The 28000-nt window shown below is 41.4% G+C and overlaps 2 protein-coding genes across 2 annotated transcripts in view; one reads left to right on the forward strand and one right to left on the reverse strand.

The window, feature by feature from the left end:
* LOC131706979 (zinc finger protein 271-like) overlaps window positions 1–28000 on the forward strand; it is a 163614-nt gene that overhangs the window by 97397 nt on the left and 38217 nt on the right. The window lies entirely within an intron of this gene.
* Window positions 121–28000, reverse strand: LOC131696856 (zinc finger protein 271-like). The gene is made up of 4 exons (XM_059009017.1): window positions 27746–28000; window positions 21387–21897; window positions 19309–20336; window positions 121–3449 (listed from the first exon to the last, which is right to left on the reverse strand). Exons 2-4 carry the CDS (start codon window positions 21865–21867, stop codon window positions 2595–2597), a joined length of 2364 nt encoding a protein of 787 aa, XP_058865000.1. The 5' UTR covers window positions 21868–21897; window positions 27746–28000; the 3' UTR covers window positions 121–2594.

A 28000-nucleotide genomic window follows, 5' to 3' on the forward strand; every position in this document is an offset into this window, starting at 1 on the left:
TGGTGTTGTTATTTTGATAGTTATTTTTGAGGTTGAATATTTCAGTCCAGGTTTGACAGCACTTATGTGATCCTAAACCACTCTTCATTACTAATATTTAAATCCAAAATAAATACAATTCCAAATAAAATAAAAAAATCAGTGTTGAAATATTTTTATTGGTTTTTTTAAATTTCTAAATGCTGTGTGTTTACAGTTACCAGAAATATAGAATCAACAGCAGAAATGAGGTCATTGGCGTGCCAGTAGTATTTACCTCAGTATTTACTTTTGTGCATAAATACATTTCCATACATAATATTCTTAAATTCAAAAAATGTAAATTAAAAAACAATAATTAAGATGGTAGGTTTCTTTAAAAAGAAAATCGATCTTGTAATGAAATGTAACACTCGTAAAATATATCAGCTGGGGATCAGCTAGTCCCGAACCTTGTTCCCCATCTTTTGTTGCAATTGGTACGAAGTTAGTACGCAGCTGGAGATGATCCTGAGATAGTAAGATTAGCTAGTCCACAACTTAATACACAGCTCCGTACGGAGGCCCTGTCCACACTACATAACCGATCTGGAGAGCCGTACTCATAATGTTTTAATTAATCCAGCTCAAATCGTACATGCTGAAGTATCGTTTCATGTTTCGTCAGGGTTTAATGCCTCCACACACTATTAAAATAGTTTGGTTACAGTTCCTAGCAGCGCAACGAACAGTGGAAGTGGATACGATAGTATCCCACCATGCACTGTATTTTATTTTAAAATAATCTGATATGCTTCATATTAATAGAGGTGCATATTGCTAAAATGAAATAAAACAAGTATTTTGTAAAAAGTAAATGCAAACACACACACACACACACGTAGGGCTTGAAGTTTTCAGGTTTTATTTGTAATCAGGTGACGTTCCTTTGAAGAAATTGAGTTGATTCTGTTTTCATAATTAAACTCAGACAAAAGCTGTAATTACAAAACACAATCTTTATTTTTACCTTCATATCTTGCTTGAGCCTAATTCCGGTCCCCTTCATTTTATTTCAAATGGAGCTGACAAATCAGGTGAATTGTTCATCCCTGATCCTATGTTTAACTCGCATTTCTTTTTTGCAGTGACCTGTGCTTTTGTTATTTTCCTCACTAGTTTAACAGAGGTGTCCTGACAGCTAAGGATAAAAATGAATACCCGGTGCGGAGTGTGCACTGATAGCAAGTCCTTCAGGTGCCTGTTCCGAGTATTTTGCCAAACATATCTGAAAGCATTTGGGGATACTGGAGGAAACACAAAAGATGTATTTCGGTATTACAGCGTCCACACTTCTGACAAACCGCACGATCTGATGCGATCTAATCTAGAATCCGATCTCTCTGACAAACCGGGTTGTGGAGTGTGCCAGAACGGTGAGGTATTCAATTCTTTCTTTAGCATGGTTTCGTATTAATCAAATCATCCAATCAGCACACACCAGGTTTAATTATACAGTCAAGTCTCATTAGAACTCAGGTTACACACATTTCCTCAGAACACAGCTTTTTAACAAGGTCCTGGGCTGATTGTAATAATCTCACACAATACTCCTGATAAAACACAAGCTCACTCGTACACACACATTTCATTTCAGTTTGTTGAAATGTAAGCAAACACTTAATCTTGTATACAGTACTTGGTTAACTTGATAATATACTGGCCTGTTTCTAGGATTTTTATACAGGAACGGCACAGAGAGAGACTTGCCAGCAGTGAATAAAGAACAGAACTCCCCACTGTGTCTGCAGAATTCTGAACAGGATAGAGAAAAGCAACGTGTCCTTTGTTCATTAATACACACATTGTGTTCAGTGGCTGGTGTAGGCACAGTAGATATGAATGCAGTACTAGCAGTAAGCCGTGCCATAGACTCCTCATAACATGAAGGTTTTCACTGATCCCTTAACAGAAACTAAACATGTTAAAACCACACACTAATCAGCATTAATACTGAACAGAAATGTAAATCAGGAGTAAAAATCGAGTTTCAGTGTCTACACAGTAGCATTTCCTCAGGACGGAAAAAAAGGTTTGTGTCAAAGCATCTTTTGCATCTGTATTTGTCTATACTACAAGATAAATAAATCCCTTGCAAAATCTATAGAGGGCAGCACCACTACCATGTTTATTTCCATTACCATACTGCATGTTATGTTATTTACAAGAGCAGCACAAATACAAGCATGGACCATGCACATTGCAAAGCTACACGTTGCGCAGTATTCACTTATTTATGACATAATACAGCCATGGGACACTATCATTTTTCATTAGTTTTAGAATCGTGATGAATTTACAAGACAAACCCTCCAGGCGGTTGTCCAGTAAGGACGGTGCAGTCTTGTCTCTGGGATGCTACATACCGGGGTCGGGATACTCGTTCCCATCAATGTATTTATTTTCAAGTCTATGCAGTTTAAATGCTAAACCCTGAAACTCAGAGTTGAATTGCATTTTTATCATATAAAATGCATGGTCTGATAAACAAAACAGTAATTACACAGGGATTTAATATGTAAGGATAACGTTTTTTTTTCTTCCTCATGATAGGACAGCCCCATTGAACACAGTCTTTAAGGTTTCTCTCCTGTGTGAATTCGCTGGTGTGTTTTCAGGTTTCCCGCCTGAGTGAAACTCTTCCCACAGTCAGAGCAGCAATACGGTTTCTCGCCAGTGTGAATTCTCTGGTGGAAAACAAGGCTGTTTGACTGACTGAAACTCTTCCCACAGTCAGAGCAGCGATACGGTTTCTCTCCTGTGTGAGTTCGCTGGTGTGCTTTCAGGGTTCCTGAGTGACTGAAACTCTTCCCACAGTCAGAGCAGCGATACGGTTTCTCTCCTGTGTGAATTCGCTGGTGTGCTTTCAGGTTTCCCGCCTGACTGAAACTCTTCCCACAGTCAGAGCAGCAATACGATTTCTCTCTGTGAATTTGTTGGTGTAAAACAAGGCTATCTAACCGACTGAAACTCTTCCCACAGTCAGAGCAGCAATACGGTTTCTCTCCTGTGTGAATTGTCTGGTGGAAAACAAGGTTGCTTGACCGGCTGAAACTCTTCCCACAGTCAGAGCAGCGATACGGTTTCTCTCCTGTGTGAGTTCGCTGGTGTTTTTTCAGGGTTCCTAACAGACTGAAACTCTTCCCACAGTCAGAGCAGTGATACGGCTTCTCTCCTGTGTGAGTTCGCTGGTGGGAAACAAGACTGTCTGCCCTACTGAAACTCTTCCTACATATAGAGCAGTGATATGGTTTCTCTCCTGTGTGCATTCGCTGGTGTGAAACAAGGCCATCCGTCCTATTAAAACTCTTCCCACAGTCCGAGCAGCGATATGGTTTCTCTCCAGTGTGAGTTCGCTGGTGTGAAACTAAGTGTCCAGACTGACGGAAACTCTTCCCACAGTCAGAGCAGCGATACGGTTTCTCTCCTGTGTGAGTTCCCTGGTGTATTTTTAAATGTCCTAACTGGGTGAAACCTTTCCCACAGTCAGGATATTCTCCAGCGCCCGCCCTCGCTTTAGCTGCTGGACTGGAACCTGGAAAATATGAACAGGAAAGAAAGTAAGAGGGACTGCTTGTAGGCAGGACAGCAGTGTGGAGTAGTGGTTAGGGCTCTGGACTCTTGACTTGAGGGTTGTGGGTTCAATCCCTACTGGGGGACACTGCTGCTGTACCCTTGAGCAAGGTACTTTACCTAGATTGCTCCAGTAAAAACCCAACTGTATAAATGGGTAATTGTATGTAAAAATAATGTGATATCTTGTAACAATTGTAAGTCGCCCTGGATAAGGGCGTCTGCTAAGAAATAAATAATAATAATAATGTGGCTAGGTGGGGGAGTGGATTAAAGCATGTGAATTTCAGCTGTGGGGGCTTGCACTGGGGTACACCAGTTTGAAATAGTGAAGTTAAACTTAACGAGTAAGTAGCGGGGTTCTGAAAAATACACGTCTCCACGTGTTGCTACAACTGTTTAAATAACATACCTGTCATTTCTCTTTTCATTGTCAACATCCTGACAACCTTTCACACTTCTAGTTTTAAAGTCTTGTGGTGGAGTGTCCCTCCCCTGTTTATTATTTATTGATATTATGATTTATATGTTTATATGACAGCGAAGGCCAATATTATTTTGTTATTGTTTTATATTTTTTTTTTTAAAACCTCGTGAGGATGCGTGACTGATCAGCTAGTGATTTATTTAACTAGCTGACAGTCACGCATCCTTATTAAACTCGTTCAGACTACGGCCGAGGGGTAATGGGTTCATTAATTAATAGCTAGTTAAGCCCTCGGCCAGAATATAAAGGCCAGCAGCTGTCCACGCTCAGGGGAGAGGGTCAGAGGAAAATAAAAAGAAACGATTGCCACTTAGTGTGAAGCATCCTGAAGGTACTCGGATCTGTTTGTTTGTTTCTATTTGTTTGGCCAACGTGCCCTTTTGTTTAAGTGTTTTTCGTTTGTGCAAATCTTTTGTTTCTGTTTAATAAAATACTGAGCACCGTAGCGCCTCAGTTTCACCCGCCATTCATTGTTTTGGTTTTGTGTCCCTGGTCCGTGACGTCACCACACCTGCGCATGGCAACCACTCTATCACAAGTCTGTTTCAAAGCTCTTTTCACAATGTCTGCTCTAGTGCACTGATAGTGTCAGGATTATTGCCCACATTGTCAAACAGGTAACATGGCAATAACGATCCATGACATGGTACGGACCAAGGAACAAAAAAACAAAACAAACAGAGAGCACTTATAATTTTTTGTATCTCTCTTCCTATAGTGATTTACAGGACAGATCTCACACCCCAGTGCACTAGAGCAGACATTTTGAAAAGAGCTGTGAAACAGACTTTAAAGTTATGTTGAAAATGTTGTCAGGATGTGAAAAGAAAAATGACATGCATGTTATTTAAACAGTTGTAGCAGCACGTGGGGACGTGTAACAATATATTTTTCAGAACTCAGCTACTTACTCTTTAAAAAGCCTGAAGCGAAGCCTGATGCTGGTGAAACCTATCCCCGAAATCAAAATCTGCCTTCAATGTTCTCCTGTAATGTTTCAGTTTTATTTCCTCTATATCTTTTTCAACACCATTATATTGCATGTTTACAATAATATTCATAAATCATTATACATTTTTACATTTATAATGATATCTACAGTACTTTAGTGTTTCTCCCCCTTGCTCTAATACATCCCCCCCCCCCCCCCCCCCGAGCAATGGCAACATACTAACTATATCTGAAGTTCACCAGTAGTGTCCTATCTTGAACTGGTTGGAGTGGTACAAGACAAACAAACAGCTAGTAATGTAACCTACATGCTCCCTCCCTCCCTCTCAACCACACTGTGGATATCACGCAATCTAGAATGACAATGTCACAACTACTGGGAGTCACTCACCTGCTAGACTGCATTCTGAATGGGAGTGCCCGTCTTCCTTTCCACCTCCTTGCATGCTGTTGGGAGAGCCTTCCTCTCCAGCGCCTTGCTCTCTCACGCAGATTCTCTCCAGCACCACGCTACACTCCCGCAGACATACAAGCTCCAGCTCAGGGATGTTTGGTTTGAAGTCCTCAGATTCTTCCTTCACTGGTTCCATGTGGACAAACTCTACTTCAGAGGGCTCCTGTTTAATATGGACAGTTTCCAGCACCTCTTCTTGTTTCACAGGAAGGAGTTCTTCTGTCTGGGGGATCTCAAATTCATTGTGCTCAGCTTTAATCTCAGAGACCTCTAGCTGGCTGCTGTCACATTGCATCTCACAGAGCTCCTGTTTAATGGGGAGGGAAGCCAGCCCAGAGAACTCCACTCTAATGGGGACAGGTTCAAGTTCAAGGAACTCCTCTTTAATCTGGACAGATTCCATCTTCACACTGTCCATGGCAGCACACGGGATTCTGTTTAGTAGCTTCTGGGGGGGAAAAAAAGCATTTATTTATTATTTATTTATATTCAATGCTACTAAAGCTCATTCAAGGGGCCGACAAATCTGGCCTTAATAGCAGGGGTGGCTTTACTATTGAAGGGACAGAATTTCTTACATGTTTATAATACCATAAATTGTATCTGTCTAGAGTCTGGTTTGAAGAATGATGAATGAAAGTTGGAGAGCTGAAGATGTTTTTTTTTTTTAGCTGCATCTCTGACTGGGAAGAGGCTTTCGAAGGACGCTGCGGCGAGCTTCAGAGTATCCACAGAACAAAATAGAAAATAAAGTGGCTACACAGGTCGGTATAGCCTCGAAAACAGTCAATAAAGACAATAAAGGACTGGCAGCTGCCAATCAATGTTATCTCTCAAAAATAATAAATGCCTTTCCGCGTCTCCTTCTGTCGCCCTCTCTCCTCACACACAGCGTCCGAGTGAGCTGTCGAAGCCCCGCCTCTCTCCTCACACACAGCGTCCGAGTGAGCTGTCGAAGCCCCGCCTCTCTCCTCACACACGGCCTCCGAGTGAGCTGTCGAAGCCCCGCCTCTCTCCTCACACACGGCGTGCGAGTGAGCTGTCGAAGCCCCGCCTCTCTCCTCACACACGGCGTGCGAGTGAGCTGTCGAAGCCCCGCCTCTCTCCTCACACATGGCGTGCGAGTGAGCTGTCGAAGCCCCGCCTCTCTCCTCACACACGGCGTGCGAGTGAGCTGTCGAAGCCCCGCCTCTCTCCTCACACACGGCCTCCGAGTGAGCTGTCGAAGCCCCGCCTCTCTCCTCACACACGGCCTCCGAGTGAGCTGTCGAAGCCCCGTCTCTCTCCTCACACACAGCGTCTGAGTGAGCTGTCGAAGCCCCGCCTCTCAGCTTGAGCTGCGCGGCTTCTCCAACACATTTTAAAGATAATTGATGCTAATAATATATCTATAAAGAAATATTTTATGTCCACATGACTCAGCATTAAAGAATATATATTATAATTATTTACCTTGTATACTTGTATTATATATATATATATATATATATATATATATATATATATATATATATATATATAGTCATTGTAAAAAAAAACTATGTTAATGCAGCAGTTAGGGTTGAACTCATTGCCACAAAAGCAAGGAAATGGGGTTTTTAACCCTTACTCTCCATTCCCATCCGCACACAAGCAACCAGACAACACAAGCAACTGCAGACTGCTGTCATCAGGTAAGACAGAGAACATGTTGCATCAGTGGATCCACATGTACACTTCAACACATACACCAGGCTGCAGAACCGTATCAACCTTATAAAAATAGAGCTATATTTGCAGCTCACGCCTGTTATAAAGAGATGGCTGCCAAGTGCACTTTGAGGGTCATCAACCATAGATCCGACTGGGAGGGACCAGAGGTAATCCAGGATGCTCGCCACCCCCGCAGGACAGGGGGTCTAGCTCCATGCCCTGACACCAAATGGAAAATCTCTTCAATTTGAAGGCGTAGCACTGGTGGGTCGACTGCTTCGGACATGCAGATCATACTCTTTTTCCCCTTTAATTGTGTCCGGAAGGTGTTTAAGCTTCTCCTACTCACCCGGGTGGTATCCTCCTCGGCACAGGCTTGTGACGTCAGATCTTACAGGCTGGAAGCAAGAATCGGTGTGCCATGTGCCAGGGGAGGTCGTGGGTTATTAGATGTGCATCACATACCACTCCTAGAACTACGGCTACATGTGAGTAACCCTCATTTCTAGGGACGTGGATAAGGTGCACTATCCACACTTATGGCAGACTCCTAGCAGTTCTCTGGGAGGAGGGGTAAAGGCGCACACCGCCTATTTAAGAAAAAGAGACAGCAAGACTGCAAGACAAGCGTCCCAGCGTAACTCAAGGTGGATATGGTAATGGGAGGCACAGGTGTGTGCTGACTTCCAGGTAGCAGCCCTGCAGACTTCTGGGTAGGAATGTCCCTGGAAGCAGCCATTGAGGCAACAGTGTATGGAATGAGCCTTATGGTTATTTGAATGCTTTGAAATGTGCATTGAGACATGTCAATTACTTGCATTCAGATCAAAAGTGCATGCAAATACAGTTCTATTTTTGTAGTTGATACAGTTCTGCAGCCTGAAGTGGGTTGAAGTGTGCATGTATATCCATTGCTACAGCATCAGTGGACCATGAGGGTGGGTGTCTCTTGTGTCATCTGGAAAGAGCTGCATGTTCTGTGTCTTACCTGATGACGGCAGTCTGCGGTTGCTTGTGTTGTCTGGTTCCTTTGGCTGCTTGTGTGGGGGTGAGAATGGAGAGTTAGGGTTAAAAACCCCAACGCCACATTTCCTTGTTTTTGTGGTGATGAGTTCAACCCTAACTGCTGCATTAACGTAGTTTTTTTGCAATGAATTTCCTTGCTTTTTGAGGAGACTGTTTGTATTTTCATTATAAACTACACCTCTTCTGTGGAGGTGTTCCATACATGACTGCTGCATTTCACCACATTGTATTAGACATGTTAATGCAAAGAGTGCAAACTCAGGAATTCCAGAAGAATAGTAAAACAATGCTGATCGTTTGGATCCACATCGTGTTTGAAATCTATGATGCATAATTGTAAGATAAGAAATGAAGTGTCTCTTAAGGATGCTTCACACGAGACAGCATAAGTGACTTAACGTAATGTAGCAGCCCTTTACGTCAGTTTAAACAGGTTTTAATGCACAAGACATAAGGTTCATTTCACAAGGTCTCAAAAGGACTTGTTTTACCCATATTAACTTATTTAATTGTCATCTGTTAATGAAACATTTATAATGCAATCATCATTAACAGTAATAAATAAATGAATAATCATGACCATGAAACACATGTAAATACTTGTTTTTACAATTGAGAGCAAGGACTTAACATATTGCTCATTCTTAGAACTGTACATAATTCTATTAAATTAAATGTATTGTTAAACTGCAGTTACAATGATTACAGTCTGGTGTTACACTGCATTTACAATGATTATACAGTCTGGTGCTACACTGCAGTTACAATGATTATACAGTCTGGTGTTACACTGCAGTTGCAATGATTATTACAGTCTGGTGTTACACTGCAGTTACAATGATTATTACAGTCTGGTGTTACACTGCAGTTGCAATGATTATTACAGTCTGGTGTTACACTGCAGTTACAATGATTATTACAGTCTGGTGTTACACTGCAGTTGCAATGATTATACAGTCTGGTGCTACACTGCAGTTACAATGATTATTACAGTCTGGTGTTACACTGCAGTTGCAATGATTATTACAGTCTGGTGTTACACTGCAGTTACAATGATTATTACAGTCTGGTGTTACACTGCAGTTACAATGATTATTACAGTATAGTGTTACACTGCAGTTACAATGTGATTCTATTAGTCTAGTGTTAAACTGCAGTTACACTGTGATTGTATTACAGGGTACTGTTAAACTGCAGCTGCATTGTGATTACTGCTTTTTTGGTGTTAAGCTGCACTAACAAAGCGATTCTGCATCTCCGTTGAAAATGTCACAAAAAAACTGTGTCTATTAAAAGAGGCAAGCTATATATTATATAGTCCGTATATTATATTTTCGGCAGTTTGCCTGCACCTCAAAAAAGTACCTAGCCTCAAATATGAAAATAATATTAAACATAAAAACATCGTTACCTTATTTTCGATTGATCTCCCCGGTTATATTTTAAATGGAATCGGTCTTGTTGATGCTGTCATGCCTGTTTTTTCAGCAAAGGGCCTGACACACCCGTTCGTCTCAAACAGCTAATAATAATAATAATAATAATAATAATAATAATAATAATAATAATGTAGCTTCTTTTTTTTTTTTTTTTTTTACAAACTGGTATGCAATATCGTATAACTAAATATGTAATCCTCTGCAGGGCTCAGTCTTTGTGTAATGCTGTTTGAGAACCGACGCGGTGTCTTTGAGCAGGCCAGCGTTCCCGGATGGATTTTGATTTTGTGGGCGTGCTCCTCGCCGTGTCTCAGCTGCTCCGGCTCTAGCTCCATACAGGCAGAGCCGTCAATTCTGGGGCGGGGGTAGAGTTTAAAAATATGGTAATTGTAGCAATACTTTCAAACTGAATATTGCCACATTTAAATATAAATTTGTATTATTATTATTTTTTGTATGTTTTTAGTTTTAGTCTGACTGTAACTCGCCGTGGAAGGGCGTCTGCTAATAAATAAATAAATAGATAAATAGATAGATAGATAGATAAATAAATAAATAAATAAATAAATAAATAAATAAATAATAATAATAATAATAATAATAATAATAATAATAATAATAATAATAATAATAATATCGGTAGTTATTTAGTCAGGAAAAACGAACCAAAGCAGAGACCCAATAACGGGCAATTATGTGTTTAAGAATTATTATTATTATTATTATTATTATTATTATTATTATTATTATTATTATTACTACCGAGCATGTGCATCATCTATTAAAAAAACAACAAATTCGGACATATGAAGAAAGTAACTTAAAAATGTGATTTTCCTTTGTTGGAACTGCAGATGAACCTCGTCCTCAGTGTGTCGGGTGTGGTGATGTGCTGGATAGAGACAGTCTTTCCTCTAATTTAAGCCTGTATTTCAAATAGGCTTATCTGCAGTTTTTATTGCTGTCGGGAACTATTTGGCTGTCAGTGTAGTTGCTGTTCTGTCTCGATGGTAGCGCGCTGTAAGGTAGCATTGGCTGACTGTCCCTCAAAACACAAGTCTGCACATCAGAGCTAACAGATTGGGTGCGTTCACGGAGATCATTATGCGCAGATTCTGTGCAGAATCTGACCAGTTCATAGAAGATCATTGGATAAACTGGTCAAATTCTGCACAGAACGATCTCCGTGAGCGCACCCATTGTCTATCTGGAAGCGGGGCGCAGAGCGAGCGCTCTTGCAATAAGTCCGTGTTAAGGTCATGTGATTGCTCCGACGCAGGGTCGCCAGTTCCGCTTAAGACTAGCGGAACGGTGCTTGCCATGCAGGCAGTCGCTTACAATTTTCCTTTGCCGCTTTTAGTTCATGTTTTGGTATTTTTTTTTTGTTCCTGGTCGCTTATGTCAAAAGCAAAAAAAAATAAAAAATTAAAACATAACAAACGTTTGTGATCAATGCATGCATAAAACACTGCAGGTTCCCCGACTCAGTGGAGCACAAGACTATAATCTTCCACGCCTTCACAATTATCAGCCTCAGACCCCTCCCCTGGTCCGCTTCTCGCACCGCTGTCGTGTCGAATTCTGTCCATTGCTGAATTTTGCACAATTTTGAGATATGCGCATGCGTCATTGTTTCGTTGTAGTTCGCCCGTGTGATTACTTAAAGGGGAACCTGAACACTAGGGTGACCAGTGACAGGCCCGGTTTATCATCAAAGGTCGTGGTGTCGCTACATTTTGCTCAGACTCTTTAAAAAGTCCCGGTTTTCAGCCATTTCATGCAGCGCGACACACTCTAATACCTTTTGTCAAAATAACGTGAACACACGCTTTTAGTTTATGGCATCTGCAGTGAAAAAAAAAAAAAAAAAAGGTAGTAGGTGCAGTCACCCGCGAGCGGTTGTCTGTTTCTTTCTTGAGAGCACACAGCTCCTCCACGGGGCTAGGACTTGCCGCATCCCCGCTGTCGAGTAGACCTCGATGAGTCGGGTCTCGTAAACAAACAGTGTGCTCTCTCCTATCTATCTATTCTACCGTTATTTTTTGCTGTCTGCTTCAACTCGCCCACCGTGGCTTCGGCCCTTGAGTCCCCCTGGTGCACACTACGCGCTGACCAGGTGTGTGTGACCGCGCGGTTAGGGTAGGCACAATGGCGTAGCTGCCCCTCTAGTGCTTCAGTACCGCGGCGCACGCGTAGCCTTTGGTACTTTGGTATGTCGGTGCGCAAGATGCTCACAGGCACACCTGTGCACAGGCACAGCCGACTGCGACAGCTTCAGTGCACGAGCGCTCGGTGCTGCACGGTACACGGTGCACATAGTGCTGACCGCTACACGAGCATACGGCTCTGCACGGTACGTGGTGCACGCGGTGCCCATGGTACTTGCTGTGCACGGTGCTTGGTACACTTCGCTACAGCACTAGCGGGTGAGTGCACAGAGTCACACTATTAATCAGTGCTTGAGTGCAGTGCAAGCGGTGTTAGATGCACAGTCCATTGCACAACACCAGGCCCATGTCGGGCAAGTCGGGGATCCTCCCCTGCATGCCCTGCAATGCAAATATCCCGCCGGAGGAAAAACATACCCTCTGTGCGCGGTGCTTGGACGTCCGACGTGCCACCTGGGCCCTCGAGAGGGACATGGCATGCAGCGCCTGTGCAGCTTTTCAGCCCCGGAGGAAGGAAAATCGGTTGGAGAGGACAGGAGGGCGAGTTCCGCGTCCTCGATGGCCGGATCGTCCAGACCTAATACTATGAAAAAAAAAGATTGAAATAAAAAAGGGCAGCACGGTGGTTAGACCTGCTGCCTCACAGCTCCAGGGTCCTGGGTTCGATTCATGCCTCAGGGGTCTGTCTGTGTGGAGTTTGCTTGTTCTCTCGGTGTTCGCATGGGTTTCCTCCCACAGTCCAAAGACATGCTGGCTAGGTGGATTGGCCTCTCTAAATTGTCTTAGTTGCCCTGCGATGGACTGGGGTCCCGTCCAGGGTGTAGTCTTGCCTTGCGCCCCTATGTCTGCTGTCACGAAATCCGCGTGTTCAGATTTCTTTACGTACTCTTTTTATTTGCTCAGCACACACTCTTATCTCAGGGGAGACGTTAGGAGGACAGAGATGGTATTACTCCTAGTGGGATATAGTTCATGCTCTGGACCCGCAGTATATTCGGATGACCAATATAGAACTCAAGAAATTGACAGACTCATGTATCTAAAGTGCTTTTACGAATCAGAGTATGATCAGTACTCCTTCGGTTTATTAACAGTTAAATATTGGATTGAGTAGCTACAGGCTACTTCATATCCCCAGCTGACAGACGTTCTGGGCAGTCCAGTGTCTTACCAGATATTAACGTTAACACTTTAATACATCTTTATGTATTCGTGCAGCCTGCAGGCTTGGCCACGACCACGACACTAAATACACCCAGTAGCCTCTTTTCAGCACATTCAACAAATGTTCTCCTATCTTCTAAACATAGACAATACATGCAATACATGTGAGATAAAATAATAATTGATTAATGCTTACCCTTTAATATAGATCGTAAAAGGATATGACTGTCTTCACCAGGCAAATTACACTGAGTTAAATCAGTTCAATTGTGTTTTTGGTTTGCAGAAGATGGACCACCTTACCCTGTCTGGGATGAGTGTGGTACTCCATTGAAATTACTCTGGAGTTAAATAGGTTTTTCGTCTCATTGGAATACATGGGACGCCTCAATTAAATCCAATCATTAATCAGGTGGGACAGTTCTTATCCATTTTACAAATAATAGTTTTCAAAAGATCCGGACTAACTTTTCAGAATTAATAGGTGTCATGGACTTCAATAAATTCAAAACTTCACATTTGTTTCAACTCTTATGATCTCATTTCTTTGCTTTCCTCCAAGCCCCTCCTTTATCTGAAAAGTTTAAGTGAACCAAGGTTCCCAGGATCTTGGTTTATAATATAATATAAAAACACTACTGCATGCAAAACACTAATTTTATATGTGTTATATATGAGAGATGTTCTTAATATGTGACATCATCTTCTAAGTGATTATATTATGCTAAATTAAAGGTATGTGTTTCTTTTATTTTCATATTGTTTCATCATGTTGTTAATGAGTCAGTTTTGATTCCATATACCATTGTCTAACAGAGTATTTGACAAAAGTTTGTCTCATACAATATTCAAGTCATTTAGTTTCACTAAGTTTAAGTGGTAATAGTTTTCATTACAATTATTTATCCCTTAAGAGATGCACTGACCAGGCTCTGACCTGTACCTCTCTGGGAATATGTTACTGCTAGCAGTTTCCACAATCTCTTGTTTTTTCCAAGGTCAGAGTCTGTGCAAAGCACTTTATTAGATATATGACCTGTCCATTAAGCCATGAGTTGTGCATATTATTTCAAGACATTTACTTATCAGTACTAAACTACTAACTCCATAAACCTTAACACTCCATCTCTATGAGGCTTGCAGCTCTGCTGAAGTGGAACCCAAGGACATTCCTTCTTTCTAGATAAGAAGAGAGGCCCCGGTTTCACTGCAGCAGTTTCAAATCACCACATTATAAGGAATCCATCTAACATCATTAGACAATAGTATAGTGGATTAATAACAAGGTACATTATAGTATATTATTACAAACTTAACACAAAAACATAACACAACACCTTTTAACTTCTATACTTCAATGGATATCATAATGTCTAGAAGTCTTATTGTTCAATAGAAAGAAGAATAAACTTGTACCATTTTCCCATTTAAGTAAATCGAATACTGCTCCAGGTTTTAATCTTCTTATCACTACAGCAAAGTCGTGAACAAGCAATAATACTTGTCAGTTTTAAATAATATGTTTTCTCATTATAGCAAATACTTAAAACATATTATTAATCTTATGAAATAAGTGTTATGAACTATAAACAGTTTCAATTAGCACTGAACCTGTTTCATTATAAGATAATCTTTCAATTAATTTACCTGTTTATCAATTGCTATAATTTAAATCCAAATATAGGCCAGTATGACCCTTCTCTTTGTTCATACAAAATCCAGCTGAGACAGGATTTTTTCTCAAGACCTTGGCTGTTCGGTTTTAATGTTAATTTATTGTTGTATAAAATTCTTTTCTTATCTTGTTTTTGGAAAACATAAATTTGTCGGTGTTATTAACTTTCACTTTTTGCCGGAATGGTGCTTTTTATCAAGTGTCATGCTTTCTGAAGATAAGATATACAAGTGATAAATCGTTCATTATATATATATTATATATATATATATATATATATATATATATATATTTTAAAAATTCTCAGATTGCTAAATGTTTAATTAGAACCATATGTAGACTGACCTATTTCATGGAGCAAGAGAGCCACCTACTAGTGGTACAAGGATACTCTTTCTTTATCCTTCCTAATATCTTTGACACTTCATTTTATAATACATTCCATATTTGAAATTGCCTAGTACATATTCAGCATATCCATATGTTCTCAGCAGGATTCAGCTTCTGTACCAGGTTTCGCTCTTAGTTGTTTCCACACAACGTCCCTTGATCCAATGTTTCTCCATCACAGGTGTGGATTTCCATGGCCTGACTTCATTCCTATAAGATACTTGGACACGTTTAGCTGTAAATATTATTTCTTTATATTTCCTTTTGTTTGCACAGAGTCACTTTGCGAGGTACGCCTTCCATCCAGAACACTGAAGGAGGCCAAAACTCACTGTTATTCATATTTTCTGGTATCTAGTTACTGTTCTGCCTCACATCATCAGTTGGCAGACACAATACAACTGAATCTGATTCAATTGATAAACCATTTACTGTAGCTTACTGAGATCCTCCATGCAATGGAGTCTAATGTTTTACTATATGGAATAACTAGTTCAGCATCACCTGCGACACTGCCAGGTTAGGCTCTGGCTCACCGCGACCCTCTATATGATTAAGTGGTTACAGATAATGGATGGACGGATTCAGACAATAAATATTAGAACAAAAAAATATTACACTATTGCCGTGTGTTGCAAACAATTAAAATGAAATACAAAATTGAACCTTCCTTTTTTTATCGTCAACATCATTTAAATCTATCTTTTTTTACGTCTGGTGTTTGTTGTTCTGTTCTCTTTGTAAGAAAGATAATGCGTCTTTAAATGACTGCATGTCACAGTTTAATACATCACTGAAGCCCTTCTGTCACCTGACTCTGTCACATGACAAGGTTTCATTCCGCAGTGAAGCAGCTGTGCGCGCATGGAATCCGTCTCCTTGCTTTACATCTCTATAGACTGGAGGGGGCGCTCTTTCTTTCTCTTTGAGGGAGGGAGCCTCTTCTTTCCTAGTGCTCTGTTAGACACCATTTGAGTTGAATGTGGAGCCCATTGTGCTTGTAAAGCAGCATTTCCAGCTAATTCACTGTTTGGAAAATGAGCCCTGTTCCTCGTAGCTGGTTTAACTAATTCAGGCTAATCAGACGTTAGCCGGATTCAATTAACCCGATCATTGAAGTCAAGCTCCGTTCCTCGACGACAAATACAGGCTAAAACTGTCTCGTTAACTCGATTCTGACTTAAGGAATCCGGATAACTGCGCGTGCTCGTGTATAAAAGCATTATACACGAGCTCGAATATAAAAGCATTTTCACAACTAAATGCAACAGTGCTGCTGCTGCTGCCAAGTCCAGAGAGGAAGCATGGAAAAAAATGCAGATAAGTTAAATGCGTAATTTTTAAAAAATACATTTTTTATTATACAGGCTATGAATTTACCCCAATATAATTATTTCACACACGTCCAATTTAAATCTGCATGCTTGTAGTAATGGAATGGAACATGGACTGAGAGTTTGTTGCATGAGAATGGTTAGCTCTCTATTGTTTTGTCATAATTTGCCCTTGTTCTTTTTTAATATATAATACTGTAGTAATATGTTGTACTAATTAATCACCGAGTATAGGAATGCGCCACTAGCAAAAAAGCGCATCCCTATGCATATAGTCTGTGTTACTGTCAATGCACCGCTGCTTCGGGTGGTATGGACAATGTACGACTCAAGTAGATTTATTAGATAAATGACACCTTGCCGACCGAATCTATAGCGCTCAAATACAAAAACATCTGAATGATGCAAAGGATCTTGGTGATCTCTCAGTACTCTTTCCCTACGAAAAGCTAATCTCATTAAAATTGCTCCTTGATCAATGGGATCTCTAAGGAAGGGCGCTGTCATTTTAGAGGGGTGTGTCAAGTGCTTTCATTGGGTAGAAGTACGAGTTTTTATACACAGATCCGGCTAACTAAGTTAGCCTGCGCTGGAGCAGGTTTAAGATTAAGGATGTGTTGCTATGGTAACTTAGTCGGCTAAAGTTTAAGCTTGCTTCGAGGAACGGAACAAGACAGACTTCTGACAAGTTACCCTGAGAGTGATCCGGCTAACTCAGTTATCCAGCTACGAGGAACAGGGCCCTGAAGATTTGAAAATACCTTTTTTTCTTGTTTTATTTATTTATTTATACCAGTACCGAAAAAAAATGTAATAAACATTTCTGCATTTTGAAATTTAGAAGTTTAATTTGACTCCAATGCTATACATTTGTAGAGGAGGATAAACTGGTTTCCATCTTCTTCCCCTGGAGTTTACTGCAGGGTTAAAAGCACTGCATCCGAGCTCTAAACTTGCTGAAGTGTTGCAATACCCAGGAGCTGTGTGCTAGCTGGTACTAGAGAGGAAGGTTAAGGTTAACCAGTATCTTGGAAAACAGGAATTCAATACAGCATTAAACAACCAGCACTGAGAACGACTCAGAGAGGAAAAGTGCTAGAACTCGATTTGATACAACAAGCTTTAAATATACATTTTGCTCATTTGAATACAATTTAGACAAAGGTGTTTTTCGCATTGCTTACTATTGTGTTGTATAATTAATCAATCGTTCAATCAGCACACACCAGGTTTAATTGTACAGCCAAGTCCCATTAGAACTCAGCTTGGTTAGCGAGTGCAGCCGTTTCTCCTCCAATCCGCGGTTGCCACATCGCTTTCTCACTAGAACAATGACTTAATGTACTGCAGCTGAGCCCCCTTTCTAAATGGCCGACTTCCACCTAACCCTGGGAATGAATTGTCAGGCCATGCAGTCCAGGGCACTCTGTTCCCTTTACACTGCGTCCTCACAGGTCAGGAGGGAGATGTATCACCAAGAATCATTTTGTCTGTGACACCATGTCACTGCCCAATTTCTGATACAATCAGAGTGCAAGAGAGTTTTGACCATTTAAAATACATGCTCTTCTGGACGTCGCCGGTTCGAGTCCAGGCTATTCCACAGCCAACTGTGGACGGGAGCTCCCAGGGGGCGGCGCCCGGGGGGAGGGAGGGTTAGGTCGGCCAGGGTGTCCTCGGCTCACTGCGGGCCAGCGCCCCCTGTAGTCTGGCCGGGCGCCTACGGGCTTGCCTGCAAGTTGCCCAGAGCTGCATTGTCCTCCGACGCTGTAGCTCTGAGGCGGCTGCACGGTGAGTCTGCAGAGTGTAAAGAAGCGGGCGGCTGACGGCACACGCTTCGGAGGACAGGGTGTGTTCGTCTTCACCCCTCCCGAGTCGGCACAGTGTTGGTAGCGGTGGGCTGAGCCTAAAAATAATAATTGGATATTACTGAATTGGGGTGGAAACAATAAAAAAAAAAATTGGCGACCACTAAATTAAAAAAATACATATCAAGCTTCAGTATCGACACAGTAGCATTTCCTCAGGACCGAAAAAAATAAACGAAAAAGGTTTTGTGTCGAAGCATCTTTTGCACCAATATTTATTTATCTATAAGTTCCTTGCAAAATCTATAGACCCCCCCCCCCCCCCCACCAGACACGTTTATTTCCATTACCATACTGCATTTTCTATTATTTTGTGCTCTGTAATTACTATGTATTTATTAGCAGACACCCTGATCAAGGGTAAACTAAGCTAAGCTACATTTTCATTTGTAATCTGTCACATAGTGTAAAATACTTGAAAAGAGCAAGAAACAGCCAGAGATAAAACCGGTCTGCCTTTCTGTACCTAAGATCTGTACACATGCTTGCAACACTGCTATTACTCAGGGCAGTTTACAAGAGGAGCACAAATACAAGCATGGACAATGCACATTGCAAAGCTACACGTCACGCAATCTTCAGCCATTCATGTCATAATACAGCCATTGGACATTATCATTTTTCATTAGTTTTAGAATCATGATGAATTTACAAGACAAAACCCTGCAGACGGTTGTCCAGTAAGGACGGTGCAGTCTTGTCTCTGGGTTGCTACATACCAGGGTCGGGATACTCGTTCCCATCAATGTATTTATTTTCAAGTCTATGCAGTTTAAATGCTAAACCCTGAAACTCATTCCCCACACTGAGTTATCAATTTCACCTGACTCGTCCATCAGATGAGGTGTGGAATAGTTTCCTTTCTGCATATTCCCACTCCCAGGCACTGACTGCATTGACAGCCTGAGTTAAACTGACAGCAGAGAAGCCTCTTGTGACGTGTCCGTGTCTCCGCCCACTTTCGGACACACGTGATACACAAAACAGTATTTTCACAAGGATTCATAATGCAAGGATAACGTTTTTTTCCCTCATGAGTGAAACGTCCCATTTAAGGTTTCTCTCCTATGTGAGTTCGCTGGTGTTTTTTGAGGTTGCCTGACAGAGTGAAACTCTTCCCACAGTCCGAGCAGTGATACGGTTTCTCTCCTGTGTGAGTTCGCTGGTGTTTTTTAAGGTTGCTTGACAGACGGAAACTCTTCCCACAGTCAGAGCAGCGATACGGTTTCTCTCCTGTGTGAATTCGTTGGTGTGAAACAAGACTGTCTATTCGATTGAAACTCTTCCCGCAGTCCGAGCAGTGATACGGTTTCTCTCCTGTGTGAATTCGCTTGTGTAAAACAAGATGGTCTTTTCGACTGAATCTCTTCCCACAGTCAGAGCAGCCATACAGTTTCTCTTCTGTGTGAGTTCGCTGGTGTGAAACAAGACTATATGTTCGACTGAAACTCTTCCCACAGTCTGAGCAGTGATACGGTTTCTCTTCTGTGTGAATTCGCTGGTGTGAAACAAGCTGTCCGGAATGACTGAAACTCTTCCCACAGTCAGAGCAGCGATATGGTTTCTCTCCTGTGTGAATTCGCTGGTGTGAAACAAGACTATATGTTCGACTGAAACTCTTCCCACAGTCAGAGCAGTGATACGGTTTCTCTCCTGTGTGAATTCGCTGGTGTGAAACAAGACTGTCTATTCGACTGAAACTCTTCCCACAGTCCGAGCAGTGATACGGTTTCTCTCCTGTGTGAGTTCGCTGGTGTTTTTTAAGGTTGCTTGACAGACTGAAACTCTTCCCACAGTCCGAGCAGTGATACGGTCTCTCTCCTGTGTGAGTTTGCTGGTGTGAAAAAAGATTGTCTATTCGACTGAAACTCTTCCCACAGTCCGAGCAGTGATACGGTTTCTCTCCTGTGTGAGTTCGCTGGTGTTTTTTGAGGTTGCTTGACAGACTGAAACTCTTCCCGCAGTCCGAGCAGTGACACAGTTTCTTTCTTGTGTGAATGCTCTGTTTTTGTTTTAAATGTCCTAACTGGGTGAAATCTTTCCCACAGTCAGGATATTCTCCACCGCCCGCCCTCGCTTTAGCTGCTGGACTGGAACCTGGAAAATATGAACAGGAAAGAAAGTAAGAGGGACTGCTTGTAGGCTTAGGGCATGTGGCTAGGTGGTGGAGTGGATTAAAGCACGTGAATTTCAGCTGTGGGGGTTTGCACTGGGTTACACCAGATTAAAAAAGCAAAGATAAAAACTTAAGGCCTTTACTGTGTCTAAAAGCAGTCAGTAAAGAAACCGAGCCCTGGGATCAAATTCTGCCTTCAAAAGTTCTCCTGTAACGTTTCAGGTGTAGTTCCTCCGACACAGTGGGGCACAAACCTTTTACACACCGTCCCATTTTCTTAGCATACATTTTTTCCCAGATTTAACCACAAAAAGTCCAGATTCAGCTAAATACATGAATGTTAAAAGAACACATGAAGTTTTGAAATTTATAAATGTTAAAAAGTACACATTTCAAAACTTTTAACATTTATGTATTTAGCTAAATCTGGAATTTCTGTGGTTAAATCTGGGAAAAATATACTAGTGTTTTTTTTGGCGTCCCGTACATGGAAGCCGCCATTCCGTCTCTGTTCACTGCAGTGTCACTGACACAGTTCTAGTCCTAGAGTGATCGTCAACGGCTCATTCGAAAGGTAAGAACTAATTAGCTGCCATTTATGTATATATTTAAAATGTGGTATCCTTTAAAAAAAAAACTGACTCTCCGTGCCCCCCCTAGGGTGGAGCGTCGCACACGTTCCGCCCCACTGCTCCAACACACGCTACAATTATATCTTTTATCAAAAGCATTGTTATACATTCACAATAATATCCATTATTTTTACACTAAACATTTATAATGATATATACAGCACTGCAGTGCTTCTCTCCTTGATATAACACCCCCACCCCCCAATCCAGAGCAATGGCTACATGATATCTGTATCTGAAGTTCACCAGTAGTGAGTCCTATCTTGAACTGTTTGGAGTGGTACAGGAAAAACAAACAGCTAGTAATGTAACCTACATGCTCCCTCCCTCCCTCTCAACCACACTGTGGATATCATGCAATCTAGAATGACAATGTCACAGCTACTGGGAGTCACTCACCTGCTAGACTGCATTCTGAATGGGAGCGCCCGTCTTCCTTTCCACCTCCTTGCGTGCTGTTGGGAGAGCCTTCCTCTCCAGCGCCTTGCTCTCTCACGCAGATTCTCTCCAGCACCACGCTACACTCCCGCAGGCGTACAGGCTCCAGCTCAGGGATGTTTGGTTTGAAGTCCTCGGATTCTTCCTTCACTGGTTCCATGCGGTCAAACTCTACTTCAGGGGGCTCCTGTTTAATACGGACAGTTTCCAGCACCTCTTCTTGTTTAACAGGAAGGGGTTCTTCTGTCTGGGGGATCTCCAATTCACTGTGCTCTGCTTTAACCTCAGAGTCCTCTGGCTGACTGCTGTCACATTGCATCTCACAGAGCTCCTGTTTAATGGGGAGGGAAGCCAGCCTAGAGAACTCCACTCTAATGGGGACAAGTTCAAGTTCAGGGAACTCCTCTTTAATCTGGACAGATTCCATCTTCACACTGTCCATGGCAGCACACGGGACTCTGTTTAGTAGCTGCTGGGGAAAAAAAAAAAACACATTTATTTAAACAGTGCTACTAAAGGCCATTCAAAGGGCTGACAAAATCTGACCTGAACAGCAGGGCTGGTTTTACTATTGAATGGACACACAATTTCTTGTAATAACTTAATTATAGCAGAGGATTGAAAGGTGGCGAGTTCAATCTGATTTCTTTTAACTGCGTCTCTGACTGGAAATACGCTTTCAAAGGATGCTGTGGCACGCTAAAGCGGCTGCACAGGTCTGCATAGCCTTAAAAATAGTCCAGAAAATCTTTAAGGACTTGCAGTTGCCAATCACAAAATGTTTCTCTCGAATACACAAAAAATGCCTTTGCGCGTCTCCTTCTGTCGCCCTCTCTCCTCACACACGGTGTCCGAGTGAGCCGTTGAAGCCCCGCCTCTCTCCTCACACACGGCGTGCGAGTGAGCTGTCGAAGCCCCGCCTCTCTCCTCACACGGCGTGCGAGTGAGCTGTCGAAGCCCCGCCTCTCAGCTCGAGCTGCGCGGCTTCTCTGATCTAGGAGGCTCGCTTTGTCACTCGAGTTCACCTACAATACAAATATAACGGCTGCTTTTCAGACCGAACGCATTTTAAAAGATAAACTTTGTCAATAATACATTTATAAAGAATATGTGTGTGTGTGAAAGCAGCATACAGGAGAGGTGACGATGCCTTAACATTTTTTATAGATTCGTTTCGTTATTAAGGAAGTTTGCCTAGAGTACAGTTTTATTTTTTAATTAGGTGAAGACCTTTTCACAATGCAGCTCTTACAATCAACCTATGTTACAGTTTTAGTTTAATGTCCCACAAGTTAAACTGTGTGGAGGGTGTTTCGATACCTCAGTGCAGTTTGGGATCGCTGTGAATTCAAATTGTAACGTTGAGTGAAAATAAGATGACCACAGGTTGGGTCTGCGCACAACACAGCCCACTGCAGCATGCAAGCTGCCTCTTTGTACACAAAACCCTGCGTAAACATGTCATCTTTAGACATAACAAGATATACAGTGTAGACATAACAAGACACATTACTGTTAGGTGACCAGACTTCCCGGTTTGGATGGGACAGTCCCACTGTTGGAACACTGGTCCCAGTGTCCCCAGAATCCTTTTTGGGATGCTCATTTCGTACAGTTTTTCCCCCCAGTGCATTGTCGCGTCAGTAATGGAATAGTTTATTCTCATGCAGGCTGCTGTGTTGCTACCATATATCCAACTTATTACAACACAATGACACTTGATGTGACTACAGGGAAGGTTGAACGACCAGAAGCATTAAAAAGCGGCTGTACAGCCCTGTGCAAATCTGGAGAATTACTGAAGCGTAAACATTCATATTTGCAACCAATAACAGAGAATTGCGGGCGGGTTTATCAACTCACTGTTGCTAAACGAACTGGCGCCATCCTCATCTGAATCTTCACTCTCGCTGCCTGAAGAGGTTAGACTAGGGTAGTCAAACATTAACGGCTCATACAGGTACCATTGTATTGTGTTGGGATTATTCTCTTCAGCTATGATATTTGTGTATCTGCGCGCAAACAAGTTTGCTTCGTGTGTAGCTATGGGTGACAATTGTGGAAATCAACGCTGTGACGTCACATCTCCGTGCCATGTCTATAACACGGTGCACTGAAGCTTGTCGTGGTTTGAACACTTTACATCAAAACAGCCATCACAACAATAGGAGGGGCTGTAAAATATGACAGAAGTATTTGGAAACATATTGTCTATTGAAATAAGTCTATATTCACTTTCAGTTCACCACTGATACCCTATAAGTAACATATAACACAAAATAATTTATGCTAGTTGTTTTCACATTCGTGAAATTCAGAACACTAAGTATAATTTTTTTTTTTTAAATAATGAAATACAATAGTTTCAGGTCTCCAGGTGCGCATTTAATTTCTTTAAAAATATTCACATTGATAGTTGCAGTGTATAAGATACTGTGATAAAGAGAGAAAGGATCAATGTTGTAAATCTCCCTCCTGACCAGAAAGGGCGCTGTGTACAGTTGATGGTATGCTTCCTCCTAGATGGACTGCCTTGACGGTAGGTGGAAACCGGAAGGTGATCATATTAGGGGGAGCGTGTGTTGCACGTACACAGAAAGACTCTATTGCACTCAGCTGCGGGACGGCCCTCTACTGGAGAAACCATGGCGACGGGTTGATTGCAGGGAGGGCTTTGTGGGTACAAAGGGAAACAGCTACATCAGTAAGCCGTCTTGCGCTGACGTGTACAGACAGACGGACGGAGCCTGTACTGTTTATCTTCTTGTTTTTCGTGGTTTGTGTTTTTCGTTGCAGAGGAGGAGTGAGCCGCGGAGGTAGGTCTACCACTAGCAGTCACGAGAGCACTTCCCTGCACAGAACCGCACTCACGGACACCACGCTTCCCAGGACCCGAGCACGCACACTGCCATGCATGGAGGACGGGGGACGGACAAAGTCCAGTTTATTTGGGTTTGCAAGCCCGCCATGTACCCCCCAATACCATTGTTGGTAAAGGGGAGGATTGCTTTTTGTTATTAAAATACATGGACTACTTTTGGGAGAAACACTGCCTGGACATTCCTTTCATTCACTGCACCACCTACACCTGACGACAGATACAAATAGTTTAAAACAACTGCAGAAAAAGAATCACTTCCCGTTTCATTTGACCTTTCTTCTTTAAAAAATAAATAAAATAAATAGCTGAATCAGCTGCCTAGAGGCAGGATACGTCTCTTTTAAATGTGGTGACCCCTTATATTTATTTCTGTGTTAAAAGCACTGTAGAAGTAATATATTTTATTCTGCAGAGTTTAATAAGTGTGATAGCTGTATAAGGTATTTTATAAAGTATTTTACTTCATCACAGCTATTAGTTTAATAGAAGAAAAACGACACATTGATAAAAAATACACATGTTTTTCCTTCAGCAAAAGAGGCAAAGATCACGGCTCTAATGAGGGGGGGCTGAGGGTGGGATCAATCCCTTTAAGTGTCTCCAAAATAGCTGTATTTCCAAATGTCCTTTTAAACATGTTTTAAGCCGACAGGTATCACTTAAAACAGAAAGGACCCTGTTAAAATCACGCTAGTTGTATGATGATGTTTTCTGCCTTGTCTGCAGTTTTTCTGTACCAATCAATGATAATGAGAAAGCGTCTCCTGACAATCTGAACACTTCTCTGCACATTTTACACAGGCTAATGCTTATATTAAGGAAAATTACATAGTATTGCTTTCATGAGTAAAGAAATGACAACATTTCATTTGATCAGAAAATCTTATTACATCTTGATCCATGTCTCAGCCTATACTGTTGACTCAAATAAATAAATTAGCCTTCTAAAATGTGTAGTTATCTAATTCAGATTGTCAGGAGACCTGTCTCATGATCATTGATTGGTACCGAAAAAACTGTGTAGATTGAAAATAATGGAATAGGCAAGAAATGTCATCATGCAGCGAACATGTTCTTAACAGGGTCCTTTCTGTTTGAAGCGAAACCTTACACTACAGCATTCAGAGAAACGTAGAGGGTTTGCCTGCCTGGATTAATATTTACCAGACTTAATAACTACTTCAGAAAGAAATTCCTGTTTCTGCAACCAGGGCAGCTTCTAAACAACTCATAAAAGCCGATTATCAGTGAAAAGGTGGGGAAGCTTCTGGGTGATGCAGTGGCTTCAGTTATTGCACACAGTCAAAAGATATAAGAACATAAGAAAGTTTACAAACGAGAGGAGGCCATTCAGCCCATCTTGCTCGTTTGGTTGTTAGTAGCTTATTGATCCCCAAATCTCATCAAGCAGCTTCTTGAAGGATCCCAGGGTGTCAAATTTTGAATGCTTGAATCAGATCACAGTGTAGTCTTCTCTGTTCAAGACTGAATAGATTAAATTCTTTTAGCCTGTCTGCATACAACATGCCTTTTAAACCCAGGATAATTCTGGTCGCTCTTCTTTGCACTCTTTCTAGAGCAGCAATATCCTTTTTGTATCGAGGTGACCAGAAATGAACACAATATCCACGATGTCTTACTAATGCATTGTCAAGTTTTAACATTATTTCCCTTGATTTAAATTCAACACTTCTCACAATATATCCAAGCATCTTGTTGGCCTTTTTTTATAGCTTCCCCACATTGTCTAGATGAAGACATTTCTGAGTCAACATAAACTCCTAGGTCTTTTTCATAGATTCCTTCTTCAATTTCAGTACCACCCATGTGATATTCATAATGCACATTTTTATTGCCTGTGTGCAGTACCTTACACTTTTCTCTATTAAATGTCATTTGCCATGTGTCTGCCCAGTTCTAAATGCTGTCTAGATCATTTGATTGACCTTTGCTGCTGCAACAGTGTTTGCCACTCCTCCTATTTTTGATTTGTCTGCATATTTAACAAGTTTGCTTACTATACCGGAATCTAAATCATTAATGTAGATTAGGAATAGCAGAGGAGCTAATACTGATCCCTGTGGTACTCCACTGGTCCCTCACTCCATTTTGAGATTTCTCCTCTAATCAGTACTTTCTGTTTTCTACATGTTAACCACTCCCTAATCCATGTGCATGCATTTCATTGAATCCCTACTGCATTCAGTTTGAGGATTAATCTTTTATGCGGGACTTTATTAATCTTTTATGATATTTAATACATTGCATCACCTTAAATAGTAATAGTGTAATGGTAGAAAGTGGCTGAAAAAAATCCTAGTATCTATTAATCACACACCACTAATGATCCAAGCAGAAACTGCAATAGAAAATATATACAGAACAACTACCATGTCATATTAAATGGTAAGAAATTAAATATTTTAAAAACATTATAATAAGTAACCTTTAAATAAATAGAAATATTGAGATATGTAATGTTTTCATACAGGTAGGAAGGGCCTGGTTTTCAGATTGGATCCGAGAGAGAGAGAGAGAGAGAGAGAGAGAGAGAGAGAGAGAGAGAGAGAGAGAGAGAGAGCTGGAAAGTGGAAATCAAAGAAAATCAGCAATAAAACAGAATCTCGAATTTGATATTATTGAATTGTAATGTAACAACTATGCTTCTTGTTCAGAAATGAAATTACAATGACAATAAGATAATTTATTCACAAGCACTTAAGTAAAAGATTCCACAGTGCATTTATTTTCAATGTGATATGATTTCAAACAATGACAAAGTGACAATAAAAGCCACGACACGATTGCACAACATTCACAAGCACACTGCTGGGGGCAACGACTCGATCACTCAGGACAGACAAAACACGGACCAGCGACACAAAACGATACAACACAACACGCAGTACAGATCGCTATAACATATTATTATTATTATTATTATTATTATTATTATTATTATTATTATTAATTTATTTATTAGCTGACGCCCTTATGCAGCGCGACTTACAATTGTTACAAGATACCACATTATTGTTTATCTTGCGTCTATATGGTCGATTTATCGTAGTTTTGTCACATGCCTGTGCGAGTACAAAATCCCTATACCATGCGGAAACACAATGAATTAGTTTATAAAAAATAAAAAATAAAATCTATCGTGCTGAAAAGCCTATGGTGTAAGTGTAAGTACAGCTACAGCGATAGCATCACATGCCTGTGCTGGTACAGAAAGCATTGACCGAGCTGAAAACACCGCGGCTCACAGTAATACAGCAGCAGGCAGAGGCTGTTTGTCACACAGGTCTGACTTCAAAGGAAATTCAATCGGTCTTGTTGATGCCGCCATGCCGTGTTCATTTTACAAACAAACTCTGAGTCTGCCGCGTCCGAGCGCCGCAAAAAAAACACACTAAACAAAATACAAAACGGAACTTACTGTTTTAACATCATCTGCTGCATTTAGTATTTTTCTTTCTCTGCTTCTAGCGTTTGTTGTTGTTTATCTTTGAGTTCCGGTAGCGCAGGATTCTACACCCTGCGAGTCTGCGCATGCGCTGCACATTCCAAAAGGAGCTGCGCAGAAGCAGACCCGCCCTATAAACAATGGAAGAGCGCCAGCCGTGCAAGAGGGGCTTTGAGAGCCAAGTGCAGGATTAGTGAAGGGGATACCGCCACCTGGTGTGGGGGTGTG

Source organism: Acipenser ruthenus, chromosome 38, assembly GCF_902713425.1.
Source record: "Acipenser ruthenus chromosome 38, fAciRut3.2 maternal haplotype, whole genome shotgun sequence".
NCBI classification, from domain to species: Eukaryota; Metazoa; Chordata; class Actinopteri; order Acipenseriformes; family Acipenseridae; genus Acipenser; species Acipenser ruthenus.